The following is a 22753-nucleotide window of genomic DNA, read 5'->3' as shown; positions in this document are numbered from 1 at the left end:
GTTATTCTCAGGAAAAATAGTAGTTCGTATACGAAACTTTTGACACAGCTCGATTTCAGGTGTCGGATATAGAATAATTCATGGTTAATTAATTTAGTCCATTATCTCACTTCAATTATAAAAGATCCATCATTACGGACTGAATGGAAATGGCTATATACATAGTGAAACGAAAACTAATCCATTATCGATATGTCATGACAAAATATGTATCTCAATCACTGAAATGCATCCGATATTATCGATCGTACTTCATAACGAATTAATTACTAACACTATCCTGGGTGAAGCATCCGTTATTTTTATATTCTTTTAAATCTCTAAAATACGAAATGGAAAATAGAAGCGAAAGAAATAGATTCGTAAATACGATTTTCCCATATCTATAGAACGCCGCGAGCAGCACATTTTTTAATTGAAATTCTTCCTCGTGCACACACCGAACAAAACAGCTCGTGTTTTCACGAATCGCGAGAGATTCGACCAATAAATCGTCTATGTTTTATGTTCTCCACTCGTCAGTTCCGTTTCCCGTGCGCTATCATCAACAGGAGCTCGTCCTTCGACTATTTGCAACGATTACCAAACTTTACGACTTGGTAGCTGTTTCGGGGCATTGTATAATCCAGATACAACGTCGAAATCTATCATTCGCTGTTATCCGCGTTCCGTTGAATATTTTGGTTCGTTTTTAAGTTGCATGTTCGCTACCTAGGCGAAATTTGAAATTTCACAAGTAAAAGTAAATTACTATATTACAAATATGTAGTATAATATATCAGTGTTCGCATCATCTAGTTCGAATAATTCGATCAGTTTCGGGAGAAAATCTGTTACGTTCGATCCAACGTGATTTAAGCAAATGGCCCGAGTTCCGGCACAATTATTATGCGACTGAAATAGATCCAACCGCGGCGAATTAAATGTCCACCCCAACAGGATAGTTTTCGGTTGGTTGAAATTGATTCTAAATGATATCCGGAGACACATGACATTTCGGAGAATTTTCGAACACATTTCCCTCTCTTTAATTATTCCTTTTGGCATCAATTGTTGCCAGACGAATTAAACGCTGTTTTAAAATGGATGCTTAATCAGTGATTGTTATACGTTTAAAGTCGAATTTAAATTGTATACAGCGTATTCTATATACTAATTCTATTATATTATAGAAATTGAAAGTGATCGCTCTGAAGTTGCAAGGATTCAGAGGCCGCTCTTTGTCGAAATACATTCCATCAGGCTCTGCGTCGCAATTTCACGGTATTTGTGCCTGCATCGCGACGCAAACGATGCTCGTCGCTTCAGCGAAAAGCGCGCGAGATTCTTTACGCGAGTCGCGAAACGCCACGGCCGACATTCGTGGCAAATTGTCCGAGGCGGTTTGTAAGTGAAATGAATTTATCATTTCGTATCTAAGCAGCCGGATGTGCATGGCACCGACGCTGCTTATGAATTCACGCACGTTACATCCAGTGAGTCGAGCAAATTTACCCTCTGATGAAACATGTTCTCTGGTCTCGCGTAACACGAGACATAAAGGATCGCGTTGACAAATCAGAGATGAAATGAAGAACTCGGCAGTTACGGAGCAGTGTGGAATGTTGAATCTTTCATGAATTAAAATTGAAGACGGGATTACTAGTAGTTAATCTTTTCGCTTTTGAAAGCAAGATTTTGTGCCGCTAAACTGGATCCGCCACTTCAATTTCCAAATTTCGAGATCAAACTTCGAATCAGCGTATATTTCGTTCGTAGAATATACGTTTGTACGCGCGTAAAGACGAGGCAAGCACGAGGTTGAAATTAACGGGAAACTTTTCGAATCGCGAATGAAAATACCGAGATTAACGATGGAATACTGTCGCTTGTAGCAGCATGCAGACGTTGTTCCATTAACGGCGATTATCTCAACTTCTCCGAAATTCGGTTACAGTCGAGTAGAGCACGTTTAACGAGATTTAACGTCGGATGAAATCTGATACGCCGTCGTACCGTGCAGCTTGTTCGCGAAAGAAATATGCATCTGTTGTTGTAAATCAAGCGAACCAAGTAATCTGTTTCAGTCGAACGTGAAAAGAAATTCGCGGAAACCATCGTGAGAATACGTTCGGGAGGCAAATCATTTCCAGTTAAATAAAATTTTACATATAAACACACTTGAATGGAAACATGTTTATTTGTATATATTTTTTTTTTTGTTTATTTCCAATTACAAAACCGTTTTAACTCTACGTTTACTATCTTTGCAAACTGAATTGTGCATGACTATCCTAATTTCAATAATTACCAAAATCAAATTATGACTACGAAACGTTGAAATAAATAGTTTAGCTCAGTTTGCAATCAGCAATCAGAATCTCATTTGTTGACGCTCGACGAACGTTTAAAGAGGTAGACGTTGAGTATAATCGAACGGTTCGCGATAAGGTCCGGTACGAAAGTTCTCGATAAAGTCCATTAACGTTACAAACTACGTTTCATCGAGTGCCCACCATGGACGATCAATTAATTATCCAGCTCGACGATAATAAAGCGATTTTCTTACAGTTCCAATTATGGCAGCCAAGTGATGCTCGAAACGTCGACGCGTCGGTAACAGCCAGCGATCGTTCCCGTTAATGACAATTACGTCGAGTTAACCGCAATTCGCAAATAATTGAATACGACAAATTCTAATCTGACGATGGTTCACGCTATTACCGCATTTCCGAGCAGCAACCGCCCTGAAAGTGGAATACAATTAACGGAACCGCTCCTGCAAATACGCCGCTATCAGAATCTGTTCTGCGTACGTTTTAGCGAGCGTGAGCCTTCGACAAATTCGGGCATTAAATAATACACGCGGGTATTTAACGTTGCCAACGCGACGAATTTAATTATCGCAAGGAACGATCGTTGCTCTCTGGCCCCATGAAACTAATGAAAGAGTAACTGTCATTTGCCTTCGCAGCGTTAAACTTGACGATTGAAGGTTAAAACAATTCTGACTCTAATTAAAATCTAATTCACCATCAATAAATACATTTGCAACGTCTCTTTCCATCCTTTTATCGCTACAGGTTCCGCCTGTATCAGCTGTCAGACGAAACTCTGTCGTTCGCCAAAGTTCATGTCTGACAAATTGCCTTCCTCGAACGTAAGAGAAAAAAAAAAGAAACGGATAACAAATAGTGAGAGAGGACACCTCGTGTTCCTTGGTCATCTGGTGCTATCACGGACTCCTTTCTTCCACCTCCCTCTACTTCCCCACACTTCTCGATATTTCACATATGCTGGCACATGTGCGTGTATGCATCGTATATACGTAAAGAATGTATATCGTATCGTATATGTATAAACCTATATTATATATATATGTATATATATATAAATATATATATAAATATATAGATCTGAGCTGAAGCTACGAAGCGTGAGAACGAACGGCTATCTATGGAGCGTTGCTATTGTGTTGCGCTGAGTTCTTGTGTCGGACAAAGAAGCTTTCGGGTGGGAATCTCATGGGCGTAGGGATCAGAAGGACTTTTCTTTTTGCGGACAGCTGGCGGGAAAATGGGTTGAATATCGCGGCAATGAGGATTCGTCGATGCCTGCACGGTTTCCAAAAGCGTCTCCATTTACGACGCCACGGAGGGAATCATCAGACTCCGCTAGCGAGCAATATGTGACGTGTTCTAGCGGCGAATGGCATCGTCGGCTGTTGACGGGGCTCGATTATAGAGTTCGAATCAACCAACATCGTACAGATAGTTCGTTGACTCTTATCCGATAACATGACCTCTCAATAATTCGCGGGTTGATCAGAAATAATTTCATTCGAATGATTTTCTCTCTGACAAGTTAACTTTGATGCCATTTCATGAGGTATATATGCATTTTGTAGGTGGGCGATTGAATAGTAGATAATCGTTTATTGCAAACTGACGTTTTGTTTCGGTCTATGGGTCATCGAGCTCGTTTGTAACTGAGATTCTTTCGCGTGGTATTTTATCGAACTTTGGCCAACTGGAGTGGAAATGGATCACAGCCGATCAAAGTAAATGCCACGCATAGGACGATGGTATTTACTTGGTCACCGCGATGAAGTGTCCATTTTGTTCGGTATTACAGTATTTATCGAAATCACCAACCAGGAGTCAATAGTACCTCACCATTTGAATGGGCTGGAAGTAGAGACTCAAAGTGCAACAAGTTTCCAAGCTTCCAGTGAAGTATCAAAGATCAATTTAGTGCAACGCATTTGATTTCCTCTTAGCTTTGTACTATTTTGTCATAGAGAATACGTAGTACAAAGAGAACAAGCAATATGCCTCGATCACCTTGTAAATAAATCATCGAGAAGTCTTACGTCCAAATCGATACCCTTCGTGGCGACGTCTTCAGGGTTCGGAGTCATTTGGGTCAGGGAGTTAGGGGACACGTTCGTACCCTCCAAGGATAAGCGCGTAAACGCTCGACAAAATTCAGGACCAACAAGAGATTTTTGGTGCTTCGTGTGTACTCTGAGCGTGTTTAGTGTGTAGTGGAGACAGTAGTGTACCTGGCTGCCGTCGTAGGTCCAGGATCCGAACTTCATGTCACAGTGTTGGTCGTCAAAGGGGAACCAAGTGATGTCTATCTTGCATGTGCTCTTGAAGATGCCCGGAGGGACGTATAGGCAACTGCCGTTATGCCCGACCACCACGTTCGTGTGGAATGTCCCGTCGAAACCCTCAACCGCACTAACGTGTTCATATTACATCATCATTAATCGTTGTACTCGGCCTCGGTCACGTGTTTCTTTATATTTTTTATCCCCCACCCCTCCGGCGCGCGCGTTTTATCGACGTTCGCGGTCCATCGGTAATTTTAATCCTCGATTTTTATCGCCTGGCAATGTCAAGCTGAAAGGCGAACTGTGTGTGTGTGTTGTCGCGGAGGCCATAGACCTGGACGTCGTTCTTTGCTTTTGTTAACACTCGTGGCGTTCACGAGGGTTAAATAATGTTTAGGTAAAGCGGAAATTATGCAGGATTAATTTGCGTCTTCCAAGGTGTTTCGCCGGCGTGACAAATTGACCTCGAATAAATTTTATTCAGAATTATTGATCACAACGTTGAATTTTTTGCCGATCGAACAGTCTCTTTACATCGCTCTTTGGCGTCGACCGTTTAGGCTAACAGCCCCGAACGTGGTTGTCTCCCTACATCGATTTTGTCCGGGCGTCGTTAACCGCCGTAGCAAAGGAAATTAACGAACGTTCGTGTTCGTTCAAGCTAACGTAAGCGTAACGTGGATCCGAGGATCGTGGCTTCGAATCCCCGTGCCTTATTTTTCGTTTAGACTCCTACATATGGGTGCTCGTCCGGGATGGGGGGTTACAGCGGCAGAGAACCGGCCAGTGACGATGAGTCACGATGAACAACAATGCCACGCGAAGGACGGTGGAGTGGGCAACAATGAGGCGTCGAGAGAGAACAACGTTCCAGAAAGAGAGAGGGGAGTACACTCGCGAAAGAGGGTGCGGCGCGCACTGCTGTTGAGACGCAAAACCCGAGAGAGAAAGAGAGAGGGGAGTACACTCGCGAAAGAGGGTGCGGCGCGCACTGTGGTTGAGACGCGAAATCCGAGAAAACGGACATTCGAGGGCGAATGAATGTCAATTCAGGATAGCCGAGTGTAGTGTCCGCGCCTCCCATACCCAACAATAAGGAGTCAAATAAGAACACGAAACGTAGGGTACGGGATTGGTCTTGTAGGTAAAGCGGTCGACTGTGGATCCGAGGATTGTAGGTTCGAATCCCCGTGCCTTATTTTTCGTTTAGACTCGTACAATATCGATCTCGAATTTTCAACAATTTAGCGTTTGTTACAATTTAGCAAATAACGTAACGTTCAAGCATCGTACATCAGGCTTATGCAAATTGTCATGCATCAAAGTCATTCGTGACATTAATACAATTATAATCGAAGCAGTCGCGAATATAAATGCAAATTGTTCGTCAAGAAGATCAATCGGGAGTGATCTGTGTACAATTAACAAGATAGGAAAATTATGAGTTACAGTGTTCCATTTACGAAACCTAAAGACGGTTTTCTCGTTCATATTTCTGGTTTTATTTACCTTTTTCAAGTCCATCATTGTATTTGAATTGAGAATTGTAAAATTAAAAATATTTTCAAGTTTCGACGACTAGCTTCTCACGATATTCATTTTAAAAAAAATGTTAAATTCGACAGTTACACACGAGTCAATTGAAAAAATATACTTCAACGAAATATCTATGGCATTATTTTCGATGAGAGTAACGTTAAAAATCACGACGTGCTAATTAATATTCGATTGAACGAACTGTATCCATAACCATCTCGTGTTTCGTGTAAATAGAGTATTTTATAGCTAGGAATTCTATCCTCCCAAATTCGGGATATCAAATACTTTTACTAATTAAATTCATTCCAGAGATTGAAAGATTAAAAACCTGGGATAGAATTCACAAACCGCGGAGAATTCGTGGTCTGTTAATTTCGTTAAAAACTGTATCGCAGAAATACATTTGAGTGAGATCGTACGAACAAATAAAACAAATAAATCAGATAAGAATTAAATAACGTTCACGGTGATTACGTAGAATACATTATTGTCTCGAATACAAGCTCGATAGAAATGCATGACAAAATATATTAAACCAATTAAACGATATAAACGGATAATTAGGTACGAGAGTAATCCTTGTTTCCAATGTTTCATCTGGAAGATTTAATTTATTCCTAATTGCATCGCGATTAATCGCACGTTTTAATTAAATAACAAAGAATGCCGGCTTCGAACACCACGGGACTACAAACCAATTACTGTCAACGATTTTACGTGGCCACCCTTCTTCCGTTATGTCTTCGGGAAAAAGAGGATTGTCTAAGAGGTTGTCCCTTTGCTTCCCTTCTGATCCTTCAGGGATAATCTGAAGCAGCCACTTAGAACCGCGTTAAGAGATAAAGGCTGACATCTGAGAATGCTCAGCCATCCAGAAAAGTTTTTATTTCAGCTATACTCATCCGCGAAAACCATTTATTTCTATCCAGGACAATTTTCGTTCTGGTAGAATTGGCGAGAGAATCGTCAACTCGATTGATTTTTGCAACGAAACGGAAACCGCCGATTTTATGCATCAATATCGCATAAAACTACTCAAACAGTTTTGTAATTAAAGAGACTACAAGAGTCGGGAGGTAATATTTACAATTTATGGCCGAAGCATAAAGTAGAGAGCAAATTCCTATCCTCTTGGTGGCGCTGTTTCATTGATAAACAAGCTTCGTTTGAATATTTATTAACCCGCTCATCGCGACGAGCAGGTTTCGTTTAATTATATCTGACTCTCTGCGCTTTTTTAAAGTGTTGGAAGCTCGATGGCAATCGAACCTGTGCTTTGACACATTTTTCGTTTACATCTAATAATATTTTTCTCTGAGAAATTAATATCTGTCAGCTAACGTGCAACTTGTTGAATATTGAAAAGCCAAAACAATTTGGTTCTACAAAAAAAAAAAAAAAAAAAAACACAACATACTGTTTCAGAAAAACGATACTCCGGTACTATTCCCGCCACGTATACTCCGAATCTGCTTTCCTCCGACGCGAAACGCCAAAATCAGTTCTGCATCTGAACAGCGCGCGTTACATTTTCAGAAAGATTTGTCTATAAAAGTCGCTTATGATGTTGCGGAGTGCATCTGAGATAAAACATACTTGAGAAAAGCTCCAGTAATATGCATCCTCTGCGAGAGCTGGAGGACATCAAAATTCCACGTTCTTTTATTTTCCGCCAGCTGTGTGCCATCCAAACGTAACTCTAGGATGATGATGCTCTCTTTCAAGTAGAACGAAGGAAGCTGGGTAAGAAATATTCGAACATTACTGGTTGTACAGCATGTCGTCAGAGATGGGCAAAAGCTTTTTGCTCAGGCGAAAGTTTCGAATAGAGAATAAAACATAAAGGACATTCTACGAATTGTTCGTTTAAAGAAAAATTTCTTAGTTCTACATTCGTTTGTACATAGGCGAATAAAGCATTTTTAGTGGTGGAAATTATAAAAGTTCATGATCTTCCTACAAATAGTAAGTATAACATATTTGACAATTTGCTGAATTTTATATTTACCATCCAAGACAAGGTTTGTTAAAAATTCCCTACTAAAAATATACGAATTTTCTATTATGAAACACGGTTTAAAAATAATATCAAATAGTCTATAACCGGTACTGCACTTAAATGGAAAGAAATGTTATCAATTGCAACGGATATACGAATGTAAATTGCTTCCATTTCTCCATAGAGTCTTTGCATCCAAACGCAACTTGTTTGCGTAATTCTTCGTTCTGGTATGCCAATAGCGGCCAGAATCGTGCAATATGAAATGCACTAACAATATTGATGCGCCACATCAATCGTTGCATATTGAAATTTGACAGATTCCCAGCCAAGGTAGCGCGACTCTCGGCATCCCAATACCATCGAACTATGTAAATGTAGTTAGCAGATAAAGAGCTGTTGGAGACTGTCCGATTAGCAATAATTACCTCAAGTTATTAGCGATCCGACGCGATAATTATTGTTTAACCGCAGCACGCAGAAGTGGCAGTGCTTAGTAGTGCGTTACGGCGGGTTAACCGCAATTTCAAACAAGATGATATATCTATACGTCGATACACGTGACATCAATGTCATTTCGCGGATATCTCGTGACAATATTATTATTAATAACATATAACGTTGGCAAGTCGAACAAATTAACTACTATTTATTATTTATTGTCTTAGATTCATGGATTTCAGTATTTATTAAACTAGAAACATTACAATTTTTTTGTTTGAATTTGTAAAGTTGGGTACATAAATTTAAAAGGATATTTGCTGCTTGTAGATTTTCATAACGACTCGAGATACTATAATAAATAGTCCTTGCTTTAAGGCAGAGAACATTTGTTTTATTCTTACAAGCCTCTCTATTAATAGTAATAATAATATTGCCAACAGAAAATATAATACCACCACAAATAATATTTCAAAATAATACTTAATTATGTGCATATTTACATCATACCAAAAGTTTAATTATGCCGTGCCTCAATTACGCTGAGAACAAAGTGTAGGGTCAGACAATGCACTTTTCCTCAAACGTTGTGTCCCGTTTCATCAGAAGAATTCAACGGCGAACTCGCAATTTACAGGCAATATTTCATTGTTCGTACATTCGGCGAAAAAGCGACCCCGGCGCATTGTTGCATTTCCTCGGCGCGTTCGCGGATATTTCAGGCTTTATTCGCGGATGCTTATCGCCACGCAAGCATGACACCTTGGAAGATTAAATTGCGCACAATTTCCCCCCTGTCTGGTATATCGACTTTTCCTCCATCGCGTTAGACTGCGTTGTAACAAGAACAACCGAGGCAGGGAAAAACGAACGAAATGACACGCAAGGGAAAAATACCGCCGAAAGGAAGAAAAATTGTGTCTTCGACACCTATCAAAGACACGCAGAGCAGAGTTCTGCTTCGCGGGGTTAATTGAGCGAATATTTCAGAGATGAAGTAAATTAAAATCCCGAACGAAGGAAAGGGAATCGGTAGGGTGAAAAAGTGTTCAATTAATTCTCACAAAGAACGAAGCGTTCGATCAAAATCACTCTTCTGCTGCGCTCCTTTCAGCTTGATCTCGCCACATGTTTCAGACTTCGATTGGAGCCTCGACGAAGGTTTAACGAAACAAACGTTATCGTTATTGCGATGGAACTTCGTTTAAAATTACGGTTTCGTGTTTATTCGCGAATGTACGACTCGTTCTCTCGATTTAATGTTCAAGATTTAACGACGATCGACACGCGATCCGAGTAATGACGATATTACGTTCAGGCTCGTTGCGCAGGTTTAATGTGACGATTATTAACCGTTTTGTCTCTTTGTTGTTGCGTGTCACGTGGCTTAGCAAACAGCTGCGCGCGATGACTGTAGTGGACGCCTAATAAATGTCGGTAATATATTCCAAGGCGAGATTTATTGGGAAATCCATGTTTCTCCGAGTGTACATTCCTTTTCTGTACACTTAATCGAGTGGGAAGGCTAGGTTCTCTTTTTTTTTGGAATTCATTGTTCCTGAAAGTAAGGAAATTTTCCGATTGAACGGCTTGAAGTACGATTTTATGGATATTGAAGATTGTAGAATGCAATAAAGCGTTCGAAGTAGAAGCCTTAGGCAACTGCATCGGTATTTAGCATAAAAATGAGATGGAAAATTTCACTTCGAGGAATTAAATTTTGTATTCTATTTACATATAGTAAATGGTTTGTGAGAAATATGAGCCACTGTGCATCACAAAAGTTTGTTCATTGTATTGGTAATATACCACTTAAAATCCTTGAATTTTCTTGAGTTATACAAAGTCGATTGCCAGTCCTACAATTTCCCAGAACATAATTTATTTCATGATACGTTTGAAATCTCAGCTAAGAAGCCAACTTCGCCTCGTTCGAGTAACACTGACCCGTGTTAATAACAATTACCCCGGACAAACCTCGCGCACATGGATACGCGAGCTGCTTAATTATTAAAAAGATCTCGTTGAAAAAATAATATTCGAGAGGTACGTAACAAAGGACCAAACGAAAGTTTAATACGTTAAGATTATTACAAAGCGGCACGATCATTCTAGAATTAACTTTAATGAACATTTTCAGAGTGGAATGTAAAAAAAAAAAAGTCATAGTTTAATACCGACACAGAGAGAGACGACTTTTCACGGGCGAAAAATCACACGGACAGGTATAGTTGTAAATCTCGCGCTTTCATATGCATGCAAATTCAACGCGAGCAAAATAAGGGCGACGTAAAAGTTTCGAGCGATTGCTCTCCCGCATCGCGTCGTCCCGCCCATTAACCGAATCGCCGGAAAATTCGAAATTCCGTTCTTCCTGTTAATACTTTCGATCGCGTCGGGTTGTTCTCGAACTTTTCGTGGCAAAGTATGTCGAACAGCGACTAAGTACTTTTCAGCACTTTCGCGAAACCGAGGGCTCGACATTGCCTACTTGGCAAATAAGTCGGGTCACGGTTAGTTAAACAAAAAAAGGGAAAAAAGATGAAGACGTAGCGAGAATCGCTATTTAATCGCGAACATTTAATCGAATAAGAATCTACATTTTTATTTTTTAAGTATCTTCATGCGAATGCGGAGAATGTCCAAATATTGGGATCCGAAATTCACTCGCCAAGCTTAAAACGACTGGACGAGTAGAGAATATCCTATTAGTTTAATTCCATAGAAAACGGAGAAAACGGCTGTAATTGACACCAGCGAATTTCTCGGTTTTTCATACCGGCGCCTGTTACACAAACGGCCGTCTTCTCTTTTGTTCTCGGCTAGCGCCGCGGCGAAACAATCACGATGCGTTGCATATATCCTCGACGACTTTATCTCGGCGTTGTACCATTTAAAGAACTCACGCGGAAGGGTTGAAAAAGAGGGATGGAAACGTTTTTCGTTCGTGGATTGGAACTGGATCAGCTCTTTCTTTCACTTTTAGAATATTATTTGGAGAGAGTATTTTATTTGGAAAATATTGAAAATAGCAGGCGATGTGAAACGTTTCACCAGATTCATATGGTTTCTTGCATCGTGATATTTTTATTATCTATTAGGTTGTTCCAAAAGTTTCTTTCGTTTTATTAATAAGTAATACGTACGCAATATTTTATGTCTAATGTTACATTATTGAATTGTGTACGATTCATTTTGCTCCATTACTGTTGCAACATCAACATCTAAGAAATTAGATGTTCTATTTATATAAACACTGCCACACAAAATAATTGAGTGCAAATTACGAAAGAAACTTTTGGGCCAACCCGATACAAATATTTGAAGTGCATATTTGAAATCCTCACTCCTCTAACCAAATTTTCTGTACAGTTTGCTCTGTCAACGAGTAAAGAATATTTCTCGGTCAAATTGAGTCGTTGGATTTATAAATATCGCATGTTGACACGAATACTTGTCCGAACGGAACCATTACGCGTCGGAACGGATGACATAAATCGGCCGTTACCTTTGTAAAGCGTTTGGAGCGCCGTTTACGGATTCTAAGGAGCTCACTCACGTCGGCGTCGATTGTTCCGTGGTACACGACGACGATCTTTGCATGACGGGCATTTTCTGGCTTTCAGGATAAACCCCTGTCCTCCAAGATCGTTGACCCTTCCATCCTCTTTTTCTTCCTCCACCCTCTGATTCCTCTTTTGTGCGCGCGACTGTCGCTTTTGGGCGACGATATTCACCAGAGAAGAGGCGTCGAGCGCGGCGAGCAACAAGTAAGTCGGCACTAGGCGAGGCATTCTCCTCTTTTGTTTCGCGAATAACGACCGTCCCGCCCTCTATTATCCGCGGACATTGTGTATCTTTAAACGATATTAACGCGATGGCCACTTAGCATCATTTCAGCGTAGACGCGACTATGCGCCATCGCCTTGCGAAATTAAAACGAAGTGTTCGTTAAATCAAGGGTGTTTCCTCTCTCCCGAGGGATTTTATTGTCGCTGAACGTTAACGGGCACTTCCGAAACAATGTTAGTGGAAATTCTAATTTAAATTACGAGTTAATTTATCTCGTTATTATTTTATCTCGAGAACTGGACAGAGAAACATATTACATCTGTGTTTATTACGAAAATTAATGTTCGATGTTCGTGGCTCATATTTCTATATTACTTATTACTCCAAATTTTATGTTGGAGTTGAATCTAAGTAAGTTGAGTCTTACTCCAGATTTTTAAACAATATCGTCCATAACCAAACAAAGAAACAGCCCAGGTAAATCTCGCCAGGTTCGTCGAAAGCATCGAACGATCCTGGATTGGTTAAGGTTCGCCCATCCACAGCCAACGAGGCAGCCATCCGCGATGGTGTTTCCCGCGACAGAATTAACAGCGAATCCACGAAACGGTCTCACGGTAGCTATCGATCTCGTCTTCCCGCTGGTTTACGTTCACGATTCGTCGTCAGTTTAGATGTCGCGCTAGGAGGATTTAGCTCGAGTTTCTACGACGTTCCTATTTCCGAGGATTAAGTTCGTCTTCGTCGACTGAAGACGCGCACGGTTTTAAGTGAAAGCTTCCCTTAGAAATTCGGGCGGTTGAGGTTTCACTACGCCACGGAGCCCGCTCTCCCCTACGCGTTTCCCACCGTGCTTGTGCATCGTCGCGACCATACTCCTCGCGCGATCATGCGCGCCAACCGAGCCACGATTCTAATCGCTATTGTGCCTGCCGTTCTGCCATAATATTTATTTTCTTTCCTAGTAGTCAAAGAGTGTAACAGAGCAACAAACTTTAGTCTTTAAACGTTTCTAGAATTTTGAAATCGTGTTTCTTGGAACGTTAGTTGTAAGTCCACAGTCCACGAAAAATTTCTCCTTTATTTTCTAGGGGTTGCTTTATTTCTTTGAGTTGCGCCAGGGTAAATTTTTGGGTTTGTGAACGTTCATTGATAGACGAGTATCATCTTGTCAGTGAGCCAAGGCCGCAGGTGTATACGCTGATTCAATTCAAGTATCTTTGGAACGTTTTTACACAAGGAAGAAGTGCATGGGGGAGAAATTTATATCTCGGTGTTTTCCACGGATTTCAGGTGCTACGAGATTGTACGACTCGATGGACGATACCCGCGTACGTGCTCCTGCACATAAAGACGCTATAAAAATCCCTATTCGTCTTGTGGAGGGAGATTCTACAGCGCAGTTCCGTTTCAAGATTCCGTGAAATTGGCGAAACGGAATCAACCGAACCGTTGATTGATAATATCCCTTTTTATTTTCTCTGCTGCGCTTTGCTCCTCGAACGGAATTCTAAACTTTGGCCGATCGGAGGTGTTTTATTGTCGGAAGAGCTGCTCGAAGGAAATTGGTTATTTCAGTCTGATACAGAAATGGTAATTACTAATTGTAATTCAGAACAAAGAACGCATTGTCTCGGTCCAGATTTTCAACTCGTCTACGGTTATTTTGGTTTTTGTTATCCGTATGCTCCATCGTTAATGATATTCGTGTCGAGGAAATCAGAGAATCATATTTCCAAGGCATTTACTTTTTATACATGTGAAAAGGAAAACAAAAAAATTGTTGTTCTGTGAATTATTATTCCTCCTTAGTAGGCCTTAGTAATATTTAAAATTTCATCGCATGAATATCAATTAGAGGAGTCAAAGATCGAGATTCCTCGTGAGCGTCGCCGTTACCGAATCGAATCAGGCATCTTCGAGACGGTAAACGCGCCAGTAACAGACCACGAGAATTTCCCACACGCCCAGGCGAATATATGTATTTGTTGAAGTTGTTATACCCTCATGAGCAAACAATCCTGACGACATAACGAGGCGGTGGGCCGCGTTCTAACTCGACCGTCATAAATGTCGGGCAAACTGTCGGAAAGTTAACGGCGCCGAATCACTGTATGCGCCTATACACGGTGGCGTAACATTAATTTGGCGGAGGGGTGCTCGAAACTTGGCGGGTCGCGATCTACCGTGAGCGGCGTTTCGAAACGCGTGTCAGGATACTTTCTCATGAAAATGTAATATTACACGATCTCTGGCATTGCGCTTTACTTGTTCACGTTTCGGTGAAAGTGAATTATTCCAATCGGAATTTCACTAACTCGATTCCTTCGTTCATGGGACAACAATCTCCTCGACCTCGACTTGATCTTCCTTTGTCCCCAAAATACATTATATTTACATAATTCGACATGGACCTGAATCTGCCTTTTCTATCTCAACTCTGACAATATTTTCTTTCAATAGAAGTAGGAACGAAACGTTACATAAATATGGTACGAGAAATTCTTTCTAAGAAAGTCATTCGCGAGTAAAAGAAGTAAAACAATATTTACTGTTTTAAAAAATAAAAATAGTAAATTCACTTGAAGTCTATTTAAAGTGTACATTTCCCAGTTTGTATTTACGGAAGACTGTTATCGTTTACCAAATAAACGTGAATATGCAAGGTAATTTAGTCGAATCGATAAAGTGGCCGACAACGGAGCAGGGAAAATATACTCGATGATGAATTTAATATTATCTCGATCGCAAGCTGGAACCCGACATTGACTGACAAAGTATTCTTAAAAAGAGTTACGTAACGTTACCTTCTTATTCCCCCCAGCATTTTCAAGCTGCCTGTATTCATGGACACTATCCCAATCGAGAAACGCAATATTTTATAGTTTAAAGTAGACCTTCCCGTTGTTTTCACTTCTGCTTTAATAGAGACTCGCGATTTATTGAGTGGGTATCGTCCGAACGAGTATAGGTATTAAAAGTAATCCCAATGCAACGCTGTTTCGCTCTAAACAACGAAGCCTTAAATTAATTCAAGTATGGGATTTCTTTAATTGGAGATATTAATATTATATAAATATATTAATTACCCTGGGCCAGCAGAAATTAATCGTAGACTGTACCAAACAGAAACGATTACTCCTTTTATAGGAACGTGTGTTAGTATAAATCCATGGTCTAATCATATGTGCGTGGATGTAGAATAATTGTGTTTATATAAGGTTCATCCAAAGTCAGTCGATTCGTGAGATGTGTACAAGACGAGACTATGAATTTTAAATCTCGTAAAGTAAAATTCACAAAAGACGAAGAGTCTGCCGTAATAAAAAAAAATTATGCAAATAGTTATTCGGCACTAAAGTACATTGCTCTACGTAAAATATCCCCAAATTCCACGATTCTTCTCTGAATAATCTAATAATCCCCTGAAAAATGTAACAACCCCTAAGAATAATGCTCCATCTAAAAATACAAGAATACTCGATACAAAAGTGATACAAGACACTCTCGAGTAAAAAAAAAATTCGTTCACAGCTAATAAACCCTACAATGCCACCGACGCATTTTACTTGGTCAGCCGAGGTTCCCCGAGTAGTTGACTCGTGGCCAGGCGAGTCAGGCTCGCACCCCGCCCTAAACATTTCACGAACCGACTGACTTCAATCTCGGCTGCGGTTTCGAACCCGATGGTTTGCATACCTTCAGAAGCGGCTGCTCATATATGTCAACCCGTACGTGTTCCGCTTGCGGATAGATTCGTGACTCGGTCCAGCGTGATCGCGGTGCTGGAGTAGTTGCGTTCAGAGGCATTTTGGCTGTTCCGCAGGAATGCCGAAATGTTCCTACGTGTTGCGCGTGTTTAGAGGAGGCAGGCACCGGGCCTGATGCTGCGGTGGCCTGCAGTAACGGGGTGGCCTGACGTCGCATCTCTATTAATTATACACATAATTACAGCCGCCACCCGCTGCGAGTCGTGCCCCTCGCAATCGCCGACGTCGACCGTATTTCCAACGCGAGGAGCCATCGATGATTAATCGCGAGCCGGAGTTTATCGGCTCCCGGGTACCCCGTAACCTTGCTGGGACGCGAACGGTGCAGAGATCGCGTCAAGTTGGACCATTCTCGAGCGTCCCTCCGATCCTGCCCGCTGCGACGAACGATTCCTAGCCAGGGAGCGTTCTTAAGCCGATTAAGTCGAGTGATTACCGCGGGAACACTGTGCAACGTGGTTATGACGAATTCATGAACAGCACTGAGACTTGCGTGTATCAAAAGTGGGATCTGGGCTTTGGGGATAAATACTAGGAGGCGAGTCGATAGGTATTGATTCTCTGGAAGTGTCACTTGGGCCGCTGAAAGGAGTTCTCGATGTTAAATAAGAGCAAAACTTGTTTAGAATTTTTATTGTCAATTGATGTGTCACTCGATGATGAGAACATGGAAGAACGAGGACAAATTTTATTTGTTTCCTAACTTTTTGAAGCTATGGACCTTACGCCTGTATAGCAACCTCTTTGCGTTGGGTACTGTTTGCCATTTCCATTGTATCATTGTAAGTTTATTGGTCACATCAACCTTAAACTACCTTACTACTGCCTCGTAACAGTATTTTTTAAGTAAATCTTTGTTTATCGCACAACGGCGGAATAAAGGAAGCATTATATTCATACTTCATGTCTACGTGTATAATCGCGAACTTTCTCAAGTGCTTCCTGTTCGAAATGATGCACGTTTATTGCAAACTTTCTCAATATAAAAAAACTTCACTCTTAATTATTCCACGTAATGCTCCCTTAAGTTACACCGTTGACGTTGCATCACAGAAATAATGATAACCTACCCCTGAATTACGTAAAACTTTTATTTAATCTTCAGAACCAACGTAACAATATTTCCTTGCGATTCGGCGCAACATCAAATAAATAACTTAATTATTCTATCAAGTTTCAAGAGTCCCTACGAAAAATTAGAGCACGGTATATTGGAACGACGAATCTTTTAGTACAATATTGCTTATGCGAATCGATAATGTTAATTACAGGTATCGTCCTCAAAAACAAGAAATATTTACTTCAGTTTTCGGCAAATACGATCCCGTCGCATATAGCGCGCATGACATGGGTTGTTTGAAGACGGCGAGATTAAGCAAATATTGCCAAAGCCAGCGCGGCGAAATAACAAAATTTGACACATAATCCTGTAACATTTTCCTACGAAACGTAGGTAGAAATGAAATTTACCTCGACAAATATGGACAGTGAAATTCACTTGATTAAACATCGAGCGTACCTCGTTATGTTAACGTTGTACAACGTTTCCGAAGTAACAATATGTTCTCTGTGAGTTTTGTGGTGAATTGAATTCGACACTGTCCGATTGAATTTGATCATGGTATTCCTTTGCCGTGATTTCTGTCATCTGCGTCCCCGAGAAGAGTCCAGTGTCACGTTTTCCACGCGTAAAAATGCTTCCATATCGATTGATATTACGTCGGAAACTGTAGAAAATGTTTTTAAAAATTGCTGTCGAATCACGTTAATTATAAAAGAATGCAAGTGTTTCGATAGAAAAATGAACGTCTCGCGGAAAGTAAGAGAAGGTTTCATAAAAGCACGAAGGAAAGTCTTCCATAGATTCAGCTTGTACAAATTTCATAAGTATCCGGTCGATTCGCGGTCGTGCCGTGGCAGGGCGCTGGGTTACATACATCCGGGGACGTGTTCGGGTGAAACGGATTTTACGGGCTGTACGCCAGTCCCGAAGCTTTAACCTCCAGGTTATAGCAGCTTAAATTCAGTAGCACCGCCTAAAAGTACCTTCGAGCGGGATGCTCGGGATTCGCTTTACGGTTTCGCAGGAAACACCTTTCTCTTTGGAAGAATTACTCGTGGTAACTGTTCCCCAGGGTATGTGCAGCGTGTTGCTAAATGGACACATGCTCTGATATTATTTTCGTCCGCTTCGAGAATTCGTGGACAGGATACGTTCAACAGAACCATGTACTTTTCCATACGACGAAATAAACATTTTATAAAGACAGTTTCATTTGAAAGAGTACGGATATGAATTTTCAAGGCTATTTCGTTTCATCAATCTTCATTTAAAAACTATCTCCATCTGTTTATTTATTCTGGTTAATATGATACATTAATGACAAATTTATTACTTTTTAAGTAAAGCCTCTTATCGATCTATAAAGCTTCGAGGATTGGTGAAAGTAGTGTACAAAAGCGAGAGATTTAAATGTCCCTGCAGCGTTTATCGCGGTATTAAGGATTTATATTACGTGCCAGACGCTGAATAATACGAACCATTTTATATTCGCGAATGTGGAATCCTGAAATTAAAACGTATGCCCATTGTCCCTATGTAATGCTTAAGCACCGAGGCTTTGCTTCTCGGCCATTACACGAATGTTTCACATTTTACTACCTTTCTACGAGCGAACTCTAATTCGACTTTATGACGATTTACTTAACCGTTATCAATGAAAATTTCGAATCAGTCAGTCTTAATTAGTTAACAAATTATCATGAGCCATTGTTTCCGTATAAAATTACTTGAAAATGAAATAATGTTTCCGACTCATACTTTTGTCTTACGAGATTGATAACGAAGAATATTTATTTAGCACTAAATTTACTTTTATCAAGTAAGAGATTCAATTTTTACAAACCCGTTTCGAAAACGAGACGAATAGGTCGGTGTTATATACGCGGTAGTCCATTTCCAACGCAAGTAGCCGGGATATAGTTCCTTAAAGTTAGCTTCTGAATAGAAGCAGTTCACGATTTACTGCATTAGAAATTCTGCTCCACCTGTCTTTCAATGATACAATCGAATGGCTCACAATGGTATACTGTCGTGCCTCGTAGTTGAGACAATGAGTATCCATTACATCCGGATTCCAGTATCTGCGGAAAGGCAAAGGATCAATTCCACGCGCGTTAAAGTTCTGCTGATACGGAGCAATCTAAACTTGATTAACCTGCTATTGGCGATACTCTTATTCGCCCCCTTCGAGATTTTCGCAAGAATATATGGGATCGAAACATTTTCGACGAACTTTAGTTACTCTACACATATTCATCATCAAGCCTTTTCCACATCAATTGATCTGATTTTGTTGTTGCTCACCTTTTGGCGTCTTTCACCTGACAATAGTAATAGAGGGAGGTTTACAGTGACCAGGGAGATTTGAATTAATTGCTTAATAGGGGGACACCGATTCGCATGGAATTTGCAGGCTTCGTTAGTTGTTAATTATCGTTGAAAGGGGATTCAGCATTTCGTCACCTCTCCTCTTGCAAGCTTCGTGGAACGTCTGATGCGTCCACTCTTATTCCACTAACTCCTCTACGCGTCCCTTTGCCCCTCTGCGTCTTTTTTTCGCGACTCCCACGCGTGGTAGGTACGGTTTTCCGGATATCCTGCGAGTTATCATGGTTCGAGGTAGTTTCCAGAAATTCGGGGGATCAACGCGATTACGAGAATTAAGTGATTTCGAGATGAACTGGCGGAACAGCCCGAGCAGTCCGGCCCGATGTCTTCCAAGTACGCCATTAACAGTTACGTTGAATTCAATTTAACGCAAAATTGGAGTTTGCCTCTCTGGGGTTCTCAATTGTTGAGGTATTACGTCTGGTATTCGGTTCGGGTAGCACGTGGCTTCGTTAACGCGGTAATCACTCTGTGTTTGCGATGACTTTTCGAGCTGGGGAACGGGATAAGTGTCAATCGGTAGGTTCTCGAAACCGTGACTAATCAAGATTTATACAGAGAGGACCTTCGTTTGTTCTGAAGATAGAAAATAACGTCGAAAAATGAAGGATTCGCAAAGATGGCGTGAATACCATTAGAAGGAACATTTCAGGGTCATATTTCAAGAGATTTCGAGGTTCTAGACATTTTTCTGAGGAGACATATTTTCATCGATACAACATTGTTAGTCAGAAAAAATTTGTGACATTTCATGGGAACTGTATCAAATATATCGATCTTCTAACGACTCGAACAAATAAATTTGTCAAGAATATAAATTTGCCAATAAGTAAACCTGAACAAGTTTCATGGAAATTACCTGGAAAATTGTTAAAGTTAATTGATGTGTCACCTCGAAAATACTCGGCCCAAAAAGTGTTCTCTCGCGAAAACACTTTTCCAATCTACAGTGATCGAACCCTGAATTTTTCAAGCCTGTTCTCGATCCATCCAATACCTTATCGGGTACGACGCAAGTTCCAGTCCATCTCCCTCGTCAAATTCAATTCATTTCCGCGGTAGCTGCGATACCGTGAGTCTTCAGCTTGTCGCGCGTGAGAATGACACACATGCTCGAATACGATGCTCGCTTCTTAATGGATTTTCGCGCGGCGACGTGCTCGTCGATGGCTGAGGAAAATTATCCGCGCTACAGAATTTCGGGGGTTGATAATGCACGATAATAAGTAATTTTGTCGTTCGAATCAATTTTCATTCGAATACATTTTTACCGAGACAAATTCAGGTTGAACAGGTAGCTTCATAGCGCGTTAAGCGTTTAAAAAAAAATCTGGTTTCAATTATTGACCACAAAATATTCCAAATTTGAGCTGGATTAAAAAATACTCCAGCATGCTAGCATGAAACAGTCTTTAAGCTTCCCACCCCCATGAGAGTCAAAGCTTTACTGTCAGGTAACTGCTGAATTATTGATTCTCTGACTTCGAGGCCAAACGTCGATATCTTCGTAATTCCAAGCTCCGTCGCTACGCAAAAACCCTAGAACATCGGAAGTCGAGCGTTCTATTCACGCATGTATCCTCGCGTGAAGCGACTTGGTTCGTCTCGTCGCGGCGGCTTAAATCGCGACTCGCTCGCGGATCCATTATTCAGCAGGCAGGATCAGAGGTAGGCAGCACGTGGTCTAGGGCGAGAATGCGTAATAATTCGACGGAATGGCGGTTGTATTTAACACGACGACCGATTCCGGCGGGTTGGGAATCGGCTGGCAGCCGAGTGGCGGGCGTATTAATTTTGTGGGGCGGAGCGGAACGCGGAATACGCTCGGAGACGTTCCTCGTCCTGCTCCCTCGCGCGCACTGCGTACACAGTTGCAGCCTAATTAATAATCTAAGACTATTTAATCTAGAGGCTGTGTGATCAAGTGGCTGCGAGCTGGAGAAAGCCATGGCGTTAATCATCGAGGTATCCCACTTTCTTCGCGGACCTATTCTCCTCTCTTCGTCGAGGTCGTCTACTTCTTCATCTTCTCCGACGTCCGACATCGATCAAACCGGCGAACGTCGATGAAGAGTTTTTTTTCCCCCCAGGAACGAGAGAAATCGCAGGTGATTGCCGAAAGAAGATTTTGGCGTTAGACCAGTCATCATCGCGAATCGGGCGATTTTTCTACCGAGTTCGTTTCAGACTTTATTCAATCCTCGTTGTTCTCTGACGTGTCATCAACAACTCCGTGATCGAACAATATACTGGGTGCACTGGGTTCGTTCTTATTTTTCTTGTCGACCGACTGAAACTTTTTTTATTCGGAATGATAAAGGTTTAACAGGATTTTCGAAGTTGTGAGATTTCGAACTTTTATGTGTGCTTCATTCGCTATTTTCGTAGACATTCATTGACGTAGAAATTAATTCGTGTATTAATGTTTATGACTTTAACGAGACAAAATTTGTGTGTTCAATTCTATTTGTTCTGCATATCTGTAACAAATTTCGACTGAATATTAGCTAAATGACAAACAAAGTACATACAACAATGGAAAACGATCTTGCTGAATTGCAAAAAGAAATCCTCCGTCATCCACGATGAAATAATGTTGATCAGATAAATAAGAAGGAAACAATTGAACAGGTTGCACGCCATTTCACCCAGTATACATCCGCGTGGAAACAATACTAATATTTATTCGATCTAAAATTAGGTGCTACCATCTCGAATCTAGTGGAATATAATAATCAATTTAGTTTCCGCAAATGGTTGGCGCATCGTCGAACCCAATTAACGCCGTGGCTTCCGTAAACATTGGTAAAATGAACATGACGTATGTATATGCAATTAATGTTTCTGCGTTTTCGCAATTCATGTATAAAAAGTGTCTGAAAGAACGCGCGCGAGCCGACCGGCGTTTTCCAAGAGCCTCCCATGGAACCGTGAAACGCAAATAGCGCAGCGCGGGGGCGTTTGTATTATCGAAAACGTTGCGGAAAACCGGTCGACTCGCTGGGAAAAAAAAAACGTTATCTACGGCTAGGATCGAAAAACCCTTTGGGAAGTATTTATGTACACATACATGACTATTTATATGTATAAGTATGTACAGAAGTGAAAAAATGTAAATATACAAAGGTAAATAGATCGCATTGGACAAAGTACTGTGTGTTATT

At 40.9% G+C, this 22753-nt stretch overlaps 1 protein-coding gene across 3 annotated transcripts in view; it reads right to left on the bottom strand.

Moving 5' to 3' along the window:
- The window catches only part of LOC128873658 (neuronal acetylcholine receptor subunit alpha-7), a 266898-nt gene that overhangs the window by 120569 nt on the left and 123576 nt on the right, over positions 1 to 22753 (bottom strand). For all 3 annotated transcript variants that reach the window (XM_054117370.1, XM_054117367.1, XM_054117368.1), the window contains exon 6: positions 4544 to 4724. In XM_054117370.1, the coding sequence (XP_053973345.1) occupies positions 4544 to 4724 (181 nt within the window). The remainder of the gene's footprint in view (positions 1 to 4543; positions 4725 to 22753) is intronic.

The sequence above is a fragment of the Hylaeus volcanicus genome, chromosome 3, assembly GCF_026283585.1.
Source record: "Hylaeus volcanicus isolate JK05 chromosome 3, UHH_iyHylVolc1.0_haploid, whole genome shotgun sequence".
Taxonomy (NCBI): Eukaryota; Metazoa; Arthropoda; class Insecta; order Hymenoptera; family Colletidae; genus Hylaeus; species Hylaeus volcanicus.
Note: the sequence above shows the minus strand (reverse complement) of the source record. Positions and strands in the feature narration are given on the sequence as shown.